The 18,551-nt window shown below is 45.1% G+C and overlaps 1 protein-coding gene, 1 long non-coding RNA gene and 2 other non-coding genes across 5 annotated transcripts in view; 3 read left to right on the top strand and 1 right to left on the bottom strand.

Annotated features, from left to right (window-relative positions):
- The first annotated feature begins 409 nt into the window (after positions 1-409).
- LOC149998777 (uncharacterized) lies at positions 410-1,240 on the top strand. Its single transcript, XR_016514126.1, has 2 exons — positions 410-957; positions 1,168-1,240. It is a non-coding gene; the product is annotated as an uncharacterized LOC149998777 (long non-coding RNA).
- Positions 1,019-1,088, top strand: LOC149998778 (small nucleolar RNA SNORD104). Its single transcript, XR_016507315.1, has one exon. It is a non-coding gene; the product is annotated as a small nucleolar RNA SNORD104 (small nucleolar RNA).
- A 29-nt stretch (positions 1,241-1,269) lies between the features above and the next one.
- On the top strand, positions 1,270-1,401 carry LOC149998776 (small nucleolar RNA SNORA76). Its single transcript, XR_016507345.1, has one exon. It is a non-coding gene; the product is annotated as a small nucleolar RNA SNORA76 (small nucleolar RNA).
- A 791-nt stretch (positions 1,402-2,192) lies between these two features.
- Positions 2,193-18,551, bottom strand: part of TEX2 (testis expressed 2) — an 86,870-nt gene continuing 70,511 nt past the window's right edge. The window contains exons 8-12 of one of the 2 annotated variants that reach the window (XM_090291919.1): positions 15,685-15,817; positions 9,839-9,964; positions 8,217-8,426; positions 5,307-5,427; positions 2,193-3,751 (exon numbers count right to left, since the gene is read on the bottom strand). In XM_090291919.1, coding sequence (XP_090148045.1) covers positions 3,629-3,751; positions 5,307-5,427; positions 8,217-8,426; positions 9,839-9,964; positions 15,685-15,817 — 713 coding nt within the window. In that variant the 3' untranslated portion in view covers positions 2,193-3,628. The remainder of the gene's footprint in view (positions 3,752-5,306; positions 5,428-8,216; positions 8,427-9,838; positions 9,965-15,684; positions 15,818-18,551) is intronic. The other variant, XM_090291920.1, reaches the window with a different exon arrangement.

Genomic DNA, 18,551 nt, shown 5'->3' with positions numbered 1-18,551 from the left:
AAAATTCCTTATTAAGAGGAAAAAGGAAAACAATTCCCAAGGAAAACATATGACGGAAATGAAGATAACCAGAAATTGTGATTGTTCACTGCTCCTTTGCTCTGTAAATCAAGCTCTTAAAGAGGACAGGGTTATATTCCGATTACCCCCGGTGCACAGTGCTGCCTCACAGTATGAGCTCAATCATTACAAGCACTTGTAGCTTTCCCAAAGTTAGGCCTTCTCTCCTTTGGGCTTCCACAGCAGGCTGCTATTTTAGCATTTATTCAAGTATTGCAATCATCTAAGTTTTCCACATCACGCCTGTCCTTTAAAAACAAATATTTGTTTACCACTCAGAATATGTCAGGAGATTGACATTACTTCCCTTAATCATTACAGCTTTTTTTGGATATTCTTTTTCAGAAATTGAGACCCAGAAAGGGTAGGTGGTCAAGATCACAGAGCGAACTGAACACACGGTCAGGACTTGGTTGCGTACAGTGCTACTTTCACATCCACGCTCGTTCTACCGGAAGAGGTTCCTCGGAATTCAGGGGCAAGGTTAGTTTGTCACTTTTGTATCCTCAGCTCCTAGCCTAGTTCCCGGCACAGAATATCTCAAACAAATGAGGCATTACTTGCGTTCTGTTGTTTGCCAAGTTTTCTTTTGTGGACCGTCGAGAAATACCCTAAATTACCAGCCAGCGACCCAGAAGCGGAAAGGAATCCGGAAGAATTTAGGAGACTCGGCGTCTCTCCGTCTTTCCTGGCCGCCCATCTCCATGGTTAGCTTGTAACCACTCTATATTCTGGAGGACTCAGCGAGCACGGCCAATCATTAGGCCACCTCCCAGGCACGTGGTCTGAAGTCGGACTTGCTATTGGTTAATCATGGTAAGGGCCCGCCCAACACGCTCCTTTAAGAAGAAGCCGTGGGCACTGTTTCCTCCTTTCGGTGGCTGTGAAGCTAGGGAGGTAAGGTGTTTTGTGCGGCGGGTCGGGGGCTCCCCGCCCCCGTGTGGGAGTTGGGTGGCCAGCGGTGATGACGTTTATATCAAAGCACGTGTTAGACTGCTGACAAGGGTGATGCGAACTGGAGTCTGAGCTGGGCCGCCGCCGTGGCAGCAAGGAGGGAACCGGCTCGCGGGGGCACACCCGTTTATCCACCTCTTTTCGTTCCTGCAGATCCCGGCCGGGCCGAACTCATCGGATCTCATCCTCCCAGCTCTTGGACCCTCAATAAAGTGGTTTGATCCTAGCGCGGGTGTCTGTGTTTCTTACGGTGACGCGCTGCCTTTGAGCCCCCGCTGCGCCTGTGCGTGGCGCCGGGGGTCAGGCTGCAGCGCCAGAGCATGGGCTTGCGCATAACTGGGGCCGACTGCTCTACGCTGGCGGCCTTTTTAACCGCGAGGGACATGGCGGCACCGCGCTGCCGGGCGCGGGATTTCGGTGGGTTATGACCATCCAGTCCTAAGCTAAGGCTGAAAGGCTTCAGGAAGACGCGGGGATCCGGCACGCTTTGCTACCTACCTGGCTCTCTTCCCTTGATCAGTGAGACGTGCAGCTTCAGTGAGTCGCGGAGTGGATGGCATAAAGAGGCGGACTGTGGCCTTACGCATTTTATAAGGGCTTGGTGGACTTGACAGGAACTTAACCTGGCTAAGGAGTAGCTCCGATCTTTTTACAAAAACTACCAGTTAGGGGCCAACTGCTTATTTGGGTACCATGTCAAGTGTTGGGCAAAAGTGTCCCCGTTTACAACAGGGTAGTGGTGAAGGCTAGATTTTATGCATTACTGCCCACAATACAGGCACCTAAATAATTGCACAGTCACTCCTTTGTAATCCAGGTTCTAGGTGGCGAACAATCCCTCACCTGGGTTTAGGTTTAATGTGCATCACTTCCGAGTACAAGGAAGCCCAAGTGCCTTGTAAACTCCTTTAGCAACTGGAGGGGGCCTGAAGGAACAACCACTGGGAACATTGTTCAGGGTTGTCCCTCTCGGGTTAAATGTGGATTGAGATAGCATCCCGCTCCTGTCAGGTGTGGTGAGGAGCTAGCTAGGATCCTTAAGAGGGCTGGTCCAGTGATCACCCAGAAAACTGAAGCTGTGATTGGCAGTTGAGGGTCCATAGTGCCCTGTACCCATTGTTCATTCTGTCCTTATTTTCTAAACAGGATTTGGTAGAAATAACTTAGATGCTTTTAGCTAGTATTTGACATATTTATTTTGTGAAATAATGCAAGCGATTGTGAGTCCCCACATACTAATTTAAGTGCAATAGGGTACAGTCGTATAACCTTCACACGGTAGTGCATCTAGTCCTTTGCCTTAAGTTATTGCACAGAAATTATAAAGACCAGTGAACAAGACATGCAGACTGACTGGCAAACTGGCTACACTGAGAAATCAGAACAGCACACCAACTGGAATGGTCAAATTTAAGTCAAATGGTTTAATGGTGCAATTAAAGTCATCAAATAAGAGAAATAAAGGTTTGATTTTTTTCAATATATTAATTTCTTTAAAGTCACGTTCAGGCAAGGTGCTGTTTTAAAAAAAAAACAAACCACTATTAGCTTAGTACACATGTAAATATCAAAAGTTACCCAAGGTAATTTTGATGTTGAATGCAGCTTTAAACAAATCATTTAAAATGTACTTCTCAAAGCAAATTGTACAATGAGGCAGGACCTCCACACTTGTAAACGAAACATTCTGACACAAATGCATAAATTAAAGTTGGCAACATTGAAGAAATATCATTTACTTTGAGATAACGTAGTGTCTGATGTTGAGCAAACTTAACTGGTCTTGACTGGCGATCCTAGCTGTTCTGTTTGGACCATCAGGAAACATCCAGACCCAATCGTGAACAAAGCCTTTAGATAACCTGTGGAGTTTCCTGGAGCACACTGAAAGAAGGTGACCTGGTCATGTGGTGGTTGACATTTTCCCCGTGCTCATGCCAGGAAATCATTTGGGATTAGAACCAGGTGATTGTACCTCATTGGTAAAAGGCTTGGGATGGTTTGAGCTCATGGCTTTGCCTAATGTCCACAGAAATCTCGGTGTCCCCACCCCAGCTGATAGTGTGTTAGTGTATGTTCTATGGCTACTGGCTTCCAAAAACGCATGATTTAATACAAAGAAAAGTTGCTATGCATATCGTTATCACCAATGAAATAGTTCAGAAAATTCCACCCCGCCCCCCATGTTACCACATTGACATTCAGAACGTGGGGGGGCTGCACCACATACAAACTAGGAGAAAAGGTTCCATTTGTGCTCTGGCTGCCTGAGGAAAAGCTTTGGAGTTGAGGCAAGGGGAAGGAAGCCTTCCAGTTGTAGCTTTGCTCTTAATGTGCTCTTTTGCTGCCACAAAAACTGGTAGACAAAACCATGGTGTGAGTCACTTAACCTCTGGGTCCACCCTGATGATTCTTCTGATCTGAGTCAAAGCTTTGCGGTAGGCAACCCAGACGCCAGTCGCTGGACACATGGAATGACCTCACAGTGGAATGGGCACCGGCAGGCAGAGGGCAGGAGCTGTGGCACAAGGGGAGGCCTGTGCGACGGCACAGGGCAGCCAAGAACCCCACACCTAGAGCTCGATCTCATAATACTGGCAACGTTAGGTCTTCATCACAGCTGATCAGCAGCCTCCATAAGAGGGTCTTTCAGGAGGCAGGAAGTGGAGCGAGGGTCCATGGCTGAGTGCATTATAGGGATATAGACATCATCCATGTTTGGCATGACAAAAACTTTCTGCAGGGAGAGAGACAGCCATGTGGGAAAATGTCCTCTCAGGCTTTCACCCTCCGTACTCTGATCATTTAGGTCTTAGATAAGTTTTGAAAATAGAGACGAAACAACATCCTACATGTACCAAACCAATTCCTCTATTATATTTAGAAAGAATTGAGCAATCACCTCAGTGCATGAACACAAGAACCCAAAAAAGTCAGCCCTGAAGGCAGAAGCAGCCTTTCATTTCATGTACATACAATTATTCATAACTTGACAAATGGACTCTGTTATTTTAGGAGAATTGGCTTAAGCTGCTCATAATATTTCTAAATTACTATGTCTAGGAGACATTCCATTTGAATTCAGCCACTTAAATCTAGCAGCAAAATGTACAACTTTTTAAAAACCAGAACCAGGCCAAAAAATTCTACTATAGTGAATACCTGAAAGATAATACGTGATTGACAGTAAAGGTGCTTTGCCTGTTTATATAAGTGAATTTTGGCAATGCATTCAACCTTCAGTAATGCATTCTTCCAAAAGCTTAAATGAAAACAAAACCAGGTGGCCATGGGAGAATGCAGCAGTTACCCTTCAACTTCTCGATTTGCCTCAAAAAATACAGGCACCAACCAGTCTCTGCCCCCTTATACTTTCACTCCTTATACCCCAATCTCCCTAAAAGTGATGACCCACTCAAATTCCTAATGTAGAATCTAGGAAAATAAGGAAAAGTTTTTTAACTGAAGGAAAAAAAAAAGCATTTTTCTGTTTGGTGATATTAAGCTTTCCAGAAATTGGTTTTCAGTTATACTTAATCTATAGCTTTTAAATAATAAAAATACGGTTTTAAAGGCAGAAGCTCAAAACATACCACTGCAAAAATACATGGGTCTTCTTCTAAAGGTGAAATTCAGTACAAAGTAAATAAATTGGTGATCCATAAAACCTTGAAAGACAACCGTGCCTCAAATTTCTCATTATAATTTGAGAAAAATGGCTCATCCCAGGGCCTCAGCTACACTGCTATGAACGTTTGGTGGCAGAATGCAGAAGACAGGCTTGGAGAATGAGCTCTGCCTTAGTAAACTCCAAGTGTATCCTGGGTCCACAGGGTAGGGACGGGCCTGGTTGATCTTTAGATTCCCGGGGTTCACAGAGGGGTTTCCATGAGAACTAAGCAAACTGAGCAAGGTGGATATCACATAGAGCAGGAGCAGCTGCACTGACCGTGGGGGGGGGGGGGGGGGCACAAGGTCCAAAGACGGCCTCGGCAGGCGGAGGGCTTACCCCTCACCAGGCATACTGCTACAAGACCGTCGTTTTGCTCTTTGACCCCTCCTTTCCCCTCCTCTTGGATTTCCTTTTTGAAGACTATTTAACAGGGTGCTGCGGATGAGTTTCAGAAGTTTTGAAAGCATACCTGAAATTTTACACCTGTTCGATCATATGTGTACTTGCCTGGGATGAGGCTCCTCAGAGGAGAGTCCTGACCCACATGAAGTAGAGCCTCTGCTCCCTACCTGGAGCTTTTAGCCTCGGCGTGAAACACTAGATGACGCTGCAGGTTTACCTGAAACTCTTGCTCCAGTTTCTTCTCTATCCAGTCTGTCACGTGAACTAAAGTCACTTCTCTCTCTCCAAGTTTTGGCCGAGCTTTCAGCTCTACATATGGTGGCTTCCGGAAACCATACCTTTAAAAGGAAAAAAAAGATAAGAAATAACCACATGCAGACGCAAAGAAAGGAAGCAGACAAGTACCAACAACAAACATTCCTCATTTACACAGGCCTTTATCACTACTTAAGTGTTCTCATTCTGATAATCCCCTCTAAAAATAATTCAGCACACCAAGAATGAATTGTGAACTCTGTGTGTCCCTGGGCTGTGTGTAGCACTGTGATGATCTGAGAACAGTTCTGACAAACTAGGAAAGCCAGGAAGCCCCAAAAGAAAAGTCAGTGACCTGGGCTTTATTTTCCTAAAATGGCAACAATTTTTTTTGTTTCCATTTTTATAAAAGGAGTATATCCGAGGTCTGTTCAGAAGGTGTCCAGCCATGTAATAAGAAAAATAGACACTTATAGAAGAAGGTACAAGAAACACTGCATATAGGACAATGACACCTCAGTCCCCTTCAAGGTGGGCACCTTGGGACCTCACACAGTTCTCCCAGTTGCCATCAGCTGACCCGTTCTATTTTCCTGATCTCATCGACAGTCTGAAATCTCTTCCCTTTCAAAGGTGATTTTAGTTTTGGGAAAAGCCAGAAGTTGCAGGGCACCAAATCTGGGCTGTGGTGGGGCTGAGTCACCTGGGTGATTTGATATTTTGAAAAACCTCCGCATGAAACGTGATGTATGAGCGGTTGCGTTGTTGTGATGAAGCTGCCAATCACCAGTCACCCAAAGCTGCGATCTTTTGAATCATCCAAACAGTTTCTGGGGAGGAATGTTCAAGCCTGCCGCAAAATTTGATGTAGATTCATTGCTCTACTCACTCAATCATTTTGAATGTGATGCCCACACAGTACACACACTCACTCAATGGGTGTCTACCGCCCCCACTGACTAGTACAGTGAAGTCGTCATTGTTCACGCATGCTCATTCCAGTCTCCTCACCTTGACTGCCAGGTTACATCGATGTCATGCAACCACTGTTATATTAACAATGGCTGGACTTTTTCTGGACAGACGTCACATGTTACTAAACCCAAAATATACAAGTGTATAAAGCAGAAGGTGAAAGTGCCTTTCTCTGAATCTCATTCCCAAGACCACTGAGAGAGAAGTGGTGAATTTCCCCCATGCTCCTAATATGTACATGTAAATAGAGAACGTTCTATAACCTGCTTTTTCACTCCACACTCCACACCATGCTTACTATGGCTTCTCAATGGAGCAAACTGGCACTCAGAACTGTTGACAAAAGTATCCAGATGAGACTGTGTGCTATCAAACTATCTAAAAACTTTAATCTTTCATGGACCAATGTTTTAAAAAATACAATAAAAATGCCAAATTGCTATACATGTATTAACACCCTTAATACCTACACTTATCTTTGTGGATCATTAAGAAAATGGGTCAGCATTTGAGCCTGCGTTGGGCAGCACTATCCTAGAGGCCTTCAATTTTACCTGCCACTGAGCAGTGGCATTTATAACTGATGAAGCTTAGAAGAGAAAGAAACGTTATCAACTCTTAGTATTTAAAAACATTTTAAATTAGGTTTGGAAGACTGTACAGAAAGGTATTAATTAGTTAATTTTTTAAACAATTTTTAAAAATTATATTTATTATGCTATTACAGTTGACCCAATTTCCCCCCTTGCCCCCCCAACACAGCCCCACCCCCCACCGTCTCAGGTAATCCCCATACTATTATCCGTGTCCATGGGTTAACTGGTTATTTTTGGATGGTAAGACTACAGGCTTTTTTTTTTTCCCAACGAAAATATTACTTTAAAAAAATAAAATCTAAAATGGCATTCTTAAGTTTTTACAGGGAAACACCAATAACATCATCAAATAATTACTCATTTCAAAACTCCTCTTTGGGTCATTTCTACAACCCCTCTGAACACTGAGGACATGTACTACTAGCATGTTGGTTTCACCCTGTAATAGAACAGAGCTACGTTTTTCATGCAAGTGTAGTTTATGGTGCCACGAGGTCTCTTTACGCAACCCTGTATACACTTACGTACATTCTATAGGACTTGCAATGTCCATTTAAAATTGAGATTCAGATAGTGATTTTCTTCTGCTGGACCCATGAATAATTTATTCCAGTGATTCTCAATCCTGACCATTTCCGTAACCCTGAATTCTGGGCGCTGGGTGGGGCATATCTTTATCTTTAACAAGTCCCCATGTAACAGAGATATACAGGTGAGTTGAGAACCACAGGTTCATTCAGTTACAACTCCTTGGACAGACCTCCTACCACAGTTACCAAATGCACATGCTCCTGCCTACCAGACATCTAGGCCCCACCGTGGGAAGTCTTCCCTCACCTCCCAACACTCTGCTGAATGTGTGATCCCTGTCTGTAAAGTGGGGGTAACAATGGCTCCTATCTCCACAGGATGCTGTGAGGACAGGCCAGGTGAAGCAGTTACACCCCAGACCAGGCAGAGAATAACAGCTCTACAAATGGCAGCTGTTCTTACTGGTAGAAAGAAAGAGTTGGCTCTAGAGAGGAAGAAGATCAAGAATAGAAACAGCTCATCCCATCAATTTCACCTATGGACCTAAACTCTTCCTAACACGTGAAGATGAATCTTTAAACGTGAGTTAACCATTCACAGAAGAAAGTAGAATTGGATATCCAACTAGTATTAAAGTTCCATGAAAAACATCTTAAGGGGCTCTGCTCAGGCGAAGGTACTTTCCATAATGTCAAGGGTGAGCAGGCTGGGATCCTTACGGTCACGAAACAAGGGAAACCACAGCTGTCCCTGAGGGCCCCACTACGTACCATATTCGGTCAGTTGGGGGAGGTGGAATGTTGACCGCCAAGGTTCCTCTACATTCTTGTACCTCTACAGTTAGCAGCAGGGGTGTATTGGAGACTTCTTCAATCTTCTTTTTAATGAACTCTGTCTCCGTTGCTTTTTGGAAATATTTTGACTTGGTAATTTTATCAACAAACCTCATAATCTTACTTGTTCGATGACCTCCAACATACCTTTAAACGAGGGACACAAATGGGTGTTAATATAAACTTTGCTCCCCTTCACAGACGAAAACTTTGTGGCTCTTCATTCACCTTAATTTAGACCAGAGTTTCTCAGCTGCAGTACCACTGACATTCTGAACTGGGTAATTCTTTGCTGCGGGGACTGTCCTGTGCATTACATAGTGTTTAGCAGCATCCCTGGTCTCTAGCTACTATGTCACTGGCACATTCCCCGCAGGCATTACAATAAAAAATGTCGTCAGACATTGTTGTATGTCCCCTGGGAGGCAAAATTACCCCCAGTTGAAAACTATTACTTTAGACAAGGTGTAAACATCACACAGAGCTGAATCTTGCCAATGGAGGGTCAGAGAAAGTTCTCATAGGGCAAGCTGAGAAGGCATCTCATGTTTATAAGGCTCAGACAATGAATATAAACCCAGTGTCCTCTCAGAGAAACCTCGCCATCTCTAGATGGCTGTAAGAAACCATACTGCATCGAGAGGGACACAAAACACAATTTTTACTGACTGCATTTTAGGAGGTATCATACCAACTCTGAATGGCAACTACTTTTTAAAGGGCTTGGGAACTTCTCAAGGAAAATGCTATACCAAGCTAACATGCTAGCAGGCTAAGAAAGCAAGCTTCTGTATCCAGTAATATCTACCATAAGACTGCCCTAAGAAGAGAGGATATTTGCTTTTTAAAATCCTCAGTTCCAGAGTGTCAGGAATAATATATATATATTATGTACGTGTGAAGGGAAAAGCAATCATTCCTAAGATTGAGTGGGTAGATTTTAAATAATGCACACAAACTTTAGAATCAAATCCTCATAAGTCTGGATTCTCTTTTCATCTTCAAAAGTGAACAGACTGGTATTTTCTTACAGATGTTTCTGGCTTCTTTATAATCTTTAAATAAAAGATCTGTACTGAGAGACCGTTTAAGCACTTTGGTCATTCCACAGTCCAGGTAACACGCAAAGAGAGCCCCAGAAATGAAGTTCATGATCAAAAAAGATCAGCTAAGTGATTCACGGTTTCAAAATTCACCAAAGAAATTGGCTGAAGGTCTCACAGCTTTGAAGGAACTAGCAGCTCAATAGAACGGTGACCCAACTAAAGGGGGGTAATGCTCCCCACTGAGCACCAGGGGGCGGTGTTGTGTACGTCTACTGTTTACTCTGATGGCCCGAGAAAGCCCTTTTGGTTGGGACCCTATTAAGCAAGGAAATCTAGACGAGTCTTTTTGCTTCGGGGTCTGGAATTTAGACAAGCCACTGCCTTTGGGTTGCTAGTGCAAAAACCATTCACTCAATGTGAAGGAGTAAGGAAGATCATAGAAGGAGGAGGGAAAAAAGCTCACTCCCAAGTTGCTGCCCTGACCGCTGGAGACCGGAAGCTAGATCCACTCACCCTTCAGCCCCTGGAAGAGGCGGTTTGTCTCCCGTGCTGGGCTCTGGTGCATCGTCTTCCTCGGAGGAGCCAGCGCTGGAGGACTCCTCATCACTGTCAGCCAGACAGTACGCCCTGGGCCTGCAACTGAACAGGGCAGAGTCACCACCGCAGCCCACCCATCAGCACCCAGCTCTGCTTCAAAAGAGAACGCAGACGCTCCACCACCACCACCACCACCACCACCTCCACGCAAGTCATCATTCTCCCAACCCACCCCCAAAAGAACAGGCCCGATCCAAGAGTCCTCAGATTGGGCTGGTTACCCGGGAGACGCTTCCGCGCCAAGTCCCCTGGGAGAACACGGAGGACTTGGGGCTGAAGAGTTCTCTTTCGCGCATGCGTCAGGACAGGTGGCGGGAGTTCGGTGCAGTCCACACAAAATGCAGTGAGTTCGTCAACAGTGCGGCAGTAGCCAAGTGGGGAGGTGAATGGAAAGAACGGTGGCTGTGATGGTGCGGTGACAGCTTACGTGGGAGACATCACCCCCCCCCACCAATGACAGGGATGTTCAGGCAAGTCCCCTGACTGGCTGAATTCAAAAAATAAGATGCTCTCTGGTTCTGATACTTCCAAACTAGTTGAGACTCAACACTCCTTCCTAGTGAAACTATGGATCTTATCCCACACCTGGCCCAGCCCCTGAAGGTCACAGAAAAAGCCAACAACTATAGGGTACAAATTTCAGGGATGCTAGAAAGCAAATGACATGAGAAGCCAGAACTGTCCTGGAGAAGTACACATTCTAAAACCATTTTTAAAAAAAACCAAAATAATAAAAAGCCTTACTGGAGAGCAATGTCCCTCATTAATTTTCCAGGGTAGATATTCAGCTTCCAGAGGCATAGGAGTTGCTGGATCACCAAGGAGCAGTGAGTGATCAGGGCTCCCCACCGAGGGTCACTGGGGGCTCCTTGACTGAGCCTCAGCCCCACAAAAGGCAGCTCCCTCCACGGATGATGGCTTTGCTCAGGGAGGAAGACGGGCAGGGACCAAGTCTAAGGCTCAGAGACTTAACTGGGACAAAATGAACAAGACGTAGAGTAGTCTATGAACACTGTTAAGCACTATTAAACACTATTAAAAATGGTCACTAAGCAGAGGCTGAACCTTGTATTTCTGACATGGACAAAATTACCAGGACAGAGAAAGGCAGTCGAACTTAGGTCCTATCTCCCTGTAGGTGCAATCCTTTGGGGTATCCTTCTGATGTCGTCCCTGGGCCACCGGGAGAAGCCTGTTGGGGGGCAGTCATCTCGTAGCCAACAGGAGCCAAGGGCGCCTAAGGGCAGAGGCCCCAGCACTGGGTGGGCAGGACTGAAATCTCCGCCCCTGAAACAGGAGCCTGGCTGTAAGAGGACCCCACGAATGTCCTCCCTGGCAGGACACCTCAACCCCAGCTCTGAAACCTGAGAGCCAGCTGCTTCAGCCAACAGGCTTGAAGGTAGTGTTAAAGGGAAACTCCCTCCGCTGACACAAAAGCCTCTTGTCCCTGGCCACGGAAACAGCAACAGCACCTAACTGACTTGTTCTTCCTCTTCCATCAGAGGCCCAGCTGGTCCTGGAAGTGCGCATGTGTGTTTGCTGGTCACAAAGCGACTGCAGAGCTTTCCATGGTTAGACAGCCCTCACTAGAATTTCTTTTATTTTACATGTGCATAGCAAAATATGATTTCCAGTCAAGCCTAAATCGGGTCATGAGATGAGGAAAGTCAGGGACAGAAGTCCCAAGGATAACACAGCCATCTCAGAAATGTCTCTTCTCTGCCAGTAATGACTGGGCTCCCTGGCTCTCACTTAGTGCTGCCAGGTCAGGCACCTGTGTCCAGCTTCCGAGCCTCCCACGGAAGGCTGCCTCAAGATCTGGGGCCACAGTGAAACCTGCTGAGCCACTGCCCACTCCTGTCCCCACGGGCATTTGTCATCTGGCAGCCTCCAGACCCAGGGCATAGATGCGGAAGGCTGAGCACTGCAGTGAGCTCTCAGGTTCCCAATTAATCCTCCTCAGGGCAGAGAACAGGACAAATTTTGTGGCTGGAAGTTAATAATTTAGACAATGCTATAACAGTTAAAGCAGATCAGATGACACGAAATTCTGATTTTGACCAAATGTTACCTCTACTCTTTGTTATGTGGGACCCAATATTTACTAATTAGATGTGTAACTAACTGGCTGGCACTGTTTTATAACTGAACATGCATTTTATGATCTCAACCTTATGATGTAGCATGAGCTTCAGAGAAAGACACACTGCACACATCCTTATTTATATAAGACGTGCTAGAACTTTTTAAAGCCTAATTTTTAAAAGCACACCTTAGAATTCCAGGTGAGTGTGATATCCTTTCAAAGAGTCACCTTAAAAGGCTTACTGTAGTTTTGCTGCTTCTGCTCAAAACCTTTTTGGAAATGTGTTCGGAGCCAGACCCACAGGAAAAGTGTATTATTTTATGACTGACACTCTGTCTCAGACCAAACATTTAATTTCTTAGTCTCATCATTGCCATCGGCTATGAATGACTTCTAAGCAATTTGTCAAAGATCCAATTCATCTACAAAGCTGGATTATTTTCTGTCACTCGGGATAGTTAAAAGAATGTCACAGGCTCCAGAGGCAACTCTTTAAAAGCAGCTCCAAAATGCTTTAAGTGAAGGATGAATAGTTAAATACGCCAGTGAGGTGACTGCTTTGTGGGGGGCCACGCTCATAGAATGTCTTCATTTTCTTTTAAGAGAAACCCATCCCCTACATCTGCCACGGACACACAGGTGCGCATATCCACAGAGCCAGGCACAGTCACAGTGTAGACTGCAAGCCCTCGGCTCCCAAATTTCAGGGTCCTCAGGGTGGAGTGGTGGTGGGGGATCAGGGGACACTGTGGACTAGCGACCCAACACAGACGGGGAGGTCCCCACAGGTGGACTTTCACACCTGGCCGAGGCTGCAGTGGGAGGGCCTGAGCGGCCCATGCGCCTGACAGGAAATGCCCGTCCTAAGGCCACCTTGCATTTAAAGAACGTGTCTCTGATGACAGGCTCTCTTGGGCCTCTTGAGGCAATTCCTAAAGTGGAGACTGCTCAGCTCACTACCTGACTTCCACTGAATACCTTACTGACTCAAAGTCACGTTAACTACGTATGTAACAAGAAGACTATTTGGGGGGGAAAAAAGACTAGAGGGAAAATATCTGCAAATATAAACTCGATACACATTTCAAAGGGAAAAAGACTTCACTAGAATAAAGCAATATAGATTTCACTTTCCACCATGGCCTGCAGGGTAATAATGCGAGGACGTGAACCACTTCCTGCAGTAAGTAGGCCTTCTCACAGGTTGAGCAGCATCTCCTCAGACTCCCCAAGAGCACACTCATTTGCACACTTGAGGGGGGACCAACAAAAGCTGGGAGACAAAGCAGAGATCCTGCCAGGGCAGGACAGCAGGGACCAGCTCCTGCCTGGAAGGGAGGCCCCGGACTGGCAGCTGGGACAACCGGGAGGGCCTGGAGGCCGAGGGCTGCTGCTGGCCAACTCTTCAGACACTCTGCTCTTCGGAGAGGTTTAACACAAAGGATGTCAGTGCTGAAGACCCCAGGCTTCAGTGCGTGCTAGGTGCACCCAGACCCTGCCTCTCCTCCAGCATGTAGCTTCAGGTGATTTCATGTGCTCAGGACCAGGGAGGTGAAGTGGATTCTAGAATCACTTCTGGGATTCGGTTCTTAGTTACAGACGGGCTGCCAGAGGCTCTCAGTGTTCCCAGAAATTGCGAGCCAGTGGTCCACGTGTGGGCGTTTCCGGGAGAAGGATCCAGAGCTCTCAAGATTCCCAAAGGGATCCTCAGGCAAAAAGGGTTAAGGACTCGCGTGCCCAGGCCTTCTTCTCCCAAGTGAAGTGCTTTTGGATTGTGTTTTTCCCTGCTTTTAAAATTAACTGACAGCCAATTACATGTCAACGTATAATTTAACACCTTCACAGGAAGGAGCAAAATATTTTATACCAGATTCTACTGGGGAAAAATGGTACTTTAGAAATATATGACAAATTAAATCTAACACCATCATATTCCAAAAACAGGATTTGTTTTCACACAGTCTAGGGGAGACTGCTTGCTCTGAAACATGTCCCTCGTCTGAGCAGCAAGAGTTTATAAACTTGAAAACAGTTAACATGAAACGCCGAAGTGGCCGGGATCTCAGGGACCCCGTCCCCTTGCAATGGAGTCCCAGCAGCTCTGTGCTAGCACAGGCTGCTTCTGGAAACAGAAAGGGCTCCTTGTACAAGTGCTGCTGACAGATGTTGGTCTGTCGCGCTCCTGTTTCATTAGACCTCATGTTCAAGATTGCTCCTGCCTGACGTGCTTCACTTTACAGGCAGCTGGTTCTGCAACTCTTGGCAGGAGGCTGGGCTGATGCTGCTCAGGTGTGCGTGGCAGTGGGGGGGGGGGGGGGGGTGTTCAGGGACAGACGCTGAGTCTGAACACAGGACTAGATCCCTCAGCAATTCAAGTCAAGGAAGTCTGTAGGACTTTCCCTGCCAGGAAAGTCTCTTAAATACTCCTGACCTCAATCCCCTCAGGTCTACAAACTGAGCCTTTACGTACAGGGACATGATGGTAGGACAAGCTTCCTAGTGGCATCACATGGGACCAAACAAGACTCAGCACCAAGAGGGTATGAAATGCTACATGGAGAGTTGATAAATACCACTCACCAGAACATACAATCCACAGATTGCCGAATCCAAACACATTTTAACAAATAGAAAAAATAAAAGGGAAATAGCACAGATACAGGTTAGATTGCATACAGCAGGTGAAATTCTCCAATTATTAAAATAGCAACATTTCATTAAGTAACCTGCATATATCCAAATAATCTAAGTAAAAGAACATTCTTAAATGTATGACTCAGCCTCCCCCCTCATCTGCTCTTAGCACAATATAAATAGAAGTACCAGGTCAGTATCATAACTAAGCAAAAATTTAAGAGTGTCTTATATTTAGACTCTGAGAAGGTGGCTCCCTGCGGCATTTTCCTGTCATCGTACTGTTAAGTCTGCAGAGGGGCTAGAGATACAAGCAACAGACTCCAATCAGCATTTTTAGATTGGTAAAAACAATTACATAATTTAAATTTGTAGTCAGTAATTTTAAAGGCGTGTGGGTATGTAAAACTTCCAGCTTATCCAGTCTAGGCATTTAAGGAGGAGGGGAAAAATCAAACTTAATTACTTAGCTCAAAAATTTGAAATATTTACTAAGTCAGACAAACTTTGGGTAGTAGATGCAGGATCTTCCACAAAGAGAAGCATTTACTAATCAAATCAATACTGTATTATTTAGGGAAAATGCATCTCAAAACACTTTAGGAGCACCTTTTTGGTTATAAAATCAATTGCTAATTATAAATATTTATTATTAAAGCAAAGCAACCCCCTAGGGACCTCAGCCTTACCCACACATGGCTGTCTGTGGCTGCAAGTTGAAGGAGGTACTTTCTGAATCATGATTTTCTTCAGGGAGCATTTTATTGCACACATAAGCCTGCCCTGCTGGTCTGAGTAAGTGATGCTTTCTGGGAAATCGATACTGTGTGTCCCACTGGCAGCACTGAGGCCAAAAGGCGCTGAGCAGAGGTGGGGACTCACAGTCTGCAAGGGATGAAACCCTCAGTGGCCCAGAAGCACTTACAGGGAAGCTCGCTCGGCACCCGGGACAACTTCACACACCAAACCTGCTTCTCAAAGGCTGGAGGGAGGAGAGGGTGGTTCCCCAGCGTTGGAAAGGAAAATTCATATAGCCCCTTACCCTTCTTTGCCAATTTCTCCAACCTTCAGGGCTTCAACAAGAGGCTCTTTACCTAGTTTGGTCAAATTCATTTTGGTCTCAAGAGTCATCAGAAAGGACCCATTGTAGGACATTTCCAAATCGATCCAGAGTCCTGGAGAAATGATAAAAGAACAGAAGATTTTTTTTCCCCCCAGAAAAACATAACTATAAATGACATTGTAAACATATATATTTGAAAATCACTAAACAGGTACCCCATTGAAAGTCTACAGATATCTACCGCCTGGACCACCAAGGTATGCTGCTAGAAAAGGTCAAGCACCTGGCCAATTGCCGGCATTTCAATATCACATTAAAATGGTCACAGTGAGCTCAGTGTACATGTCTGTGCTGGTAGGGTCCCATCCTCTGGGTTCTCACATTTAGTGAGAAGATGGCTTGACCCAGGGCAAAGCCAGGATGAGGTCTGCTGATTCCTGGCCACTTACAAGGCAGAAGAGAGGTGCAGAGATTTGACTGCCAGCTGGGCTGCTCTTTAAAGACACGTGTGAGAACAACTGTCCTTCTTAAAATCATCTAAAATTGTTGGGGGGGGAAAGGAAGGGAAACAGAAAACGGGTCAGATTTAGCTGGGCCTGATAAGGACAGTGACAAAAACTTTCAGAATCCTTTTCTTTCTGGAAATTGCCTAGTAATTTGCTGGTCGAGCCCCAGGATTATCTAGATAAAGCTGGGTAATCACTTTGTACCTTAGTTTAAAAACCTATTCCTTGGAAAAGATACTAATGTCAATGAGATTATATCTAAGTGGCTTTTAACTTCGTGGAACTTCACTGGGATGGCCCACCAGCAGCAACCTAAAATGCAAACATGGATCAATTACCACGGGACCTTCCAAACCAAGATCCCACGACTCAGCAGGTAGGACAGGCTATACTGTGATTTTTCAGAGTCTGAGTGCCATAATACCTCATGGATTTTCAATCAAAACATGACCCTTCAAGTGGGTGTTTAAATGTTAATAAATGACAACATTTAAAGGAAGCAGGAAATTAATCTAAAACTGTTGCTCATACACAGCAGCATTTTCAAGCAATTACTGTAAATAACCCATCCCCCATTTGGCCACCATCTTAGATAAAAGCTTTGCTTAACCTCAAGGAGCACTAATGGTATGTAATTCCTCACTAAAGGCAGAATAATTTCCAATCTGTTTTTAGCAAATTCTTTTTATCATAATTGACGTTAATTATTTTCCATGAATGACCTGGTTTAATTAAGTGATATGCAGATCAAGTGAGATGGTCTTCTTTGCAGCAAACTCACAAAACTGCTTTATTTCTTGCTTACATTAAGCAGTTAGAAATCATTAATTAGCAAGCTCTTCAAAGGTACCATTACTGGAAATAAAGGGCACATCTGCTTTCATAAAAACATTTAGCCTTTAATCACTTTCAGAAGAAAAAGCATCAAGGCAAAAGGCTTGATATTAATAGATTTTGAACTCAATATAAAAAAAAAAATCAATAAAGAAAATATTTATTCTATATCTTCAGCTTTATTTAACTTGAGAATCAATAGGCACAAATTACCTGGTTGCTGTATGTATTCAGACATAATCATTTCTTTTGAGAATTCTAGGCTGGTTTCCAATAAATACAGTAGTCCCTCTCTATATCGTGGCCTCACTGTATCATGGATTTTTTAAAATATTGTAATTAATTATTTATCACGGACTTTTCGCTGTATCGTGGGATTTTGCAGTACTGTATACGTATGTTGTTAAAATTACATAGGTTTAAGAGTGTAGGATATGTTTAAGAACATAAGTAGTGTTTATAAGTGTGGGAAAGGTTAATAAGGGACTGGGAACGGTTTATAAGTGTGTGGGAAGGGTTTATAAAGCCTTAAAATATATATAAATACTAAAATAAATGTAAGGTTCCTACTTGGCGGATTTTCACCTATTGTGGCAGGGCGGTGGGGGGGCGTCTAGAAAGTAATACCCGCAATAAGGGAGGGAATACTATATAAACAGTACATATTGCCTTTGAAGGCTGTCATATTAAGGGCACCAGAATGTTACTACTTATCAAGCGGAAGGGTCTGTTGGTTTTTTTAAAACGCAGGGATATGGACACAGGCTTAGGAGGCCTCTGGCCCATGGCCCAGTCATCAGGACATTCCCACAGTGACACAGGGGCCCAGTGCTCTGCCTTCCAGGAGCTGAGGCTGGGAGAGGAAGGAAGAACGCATGCGGCCCAGTCATGTGGACTGGGGCTTATGTTTCACTGGGAGTTTCTTGACCTCTGGACTCCAGCCTCATCTGCCCAAGGGAGACCACACTGGTGTGTGTAGCCCAGCGCCTGGCACAGCCTGGCCAGCCCCACCCCTTACTTCCACAATACTTGCTCCGGCCTAGCTTGCTGCTGTCGCCACCGTGGACGGGGGGCTGGAGGGCCAACAGGGAAGAGGCTGCACTGGGCAGCCAGAGAGCCCTGTCTGGGCTGGGGAGGGGACAAGGGGTAGACATCTGACCGAGTCTCTGCATAGGGGACAGGGCCTGTTTTTAATATCATTGTATATATCCCATGAGGCCCACCCACGAGGCCTTGCTCAGCCCTGGTTCTCAGTAAAAATGAGAAGTCAAGAATGGCTTGAGAACCTTTAAAAACAGATATAAACTGCAAATAGTCCAACAAATTAATATAATGTGCTTACATTCAGATGAAGGCACAGAGACAATTTTAGCATCAGGTGCAAGAAAAACTTGCTTCTGTGACAGGACCCAGCAGGCAGAAAGCACCTGAAAACCTCGGAGCACAACAACCTGGAGCCCCGGCCAGCTGCTTATGTAACGGGTGAGTCAGAAGGCTGCCACCTCG

This window comes from Furipterus horrens, unplaced genomic scaffold, assembly GCF_987537825.1.
Source record: "Furipterus horrens unplaced genomic scaffold, mFurHor1.1.pri manual_scaffold_11, whole genome shotgun sequence".
Lineage (NCBI taxonomy): Eukaryota > Metazoa > Chordata > Mammalia > Chiroptera > Furipteridae > Furipterus > Furipterus horrens.
The sequence above is the reverse complement of the archived record's forward strand: the minus strand, read 5'-3'. Positions and strand labels throughout refer to the sequence as shown.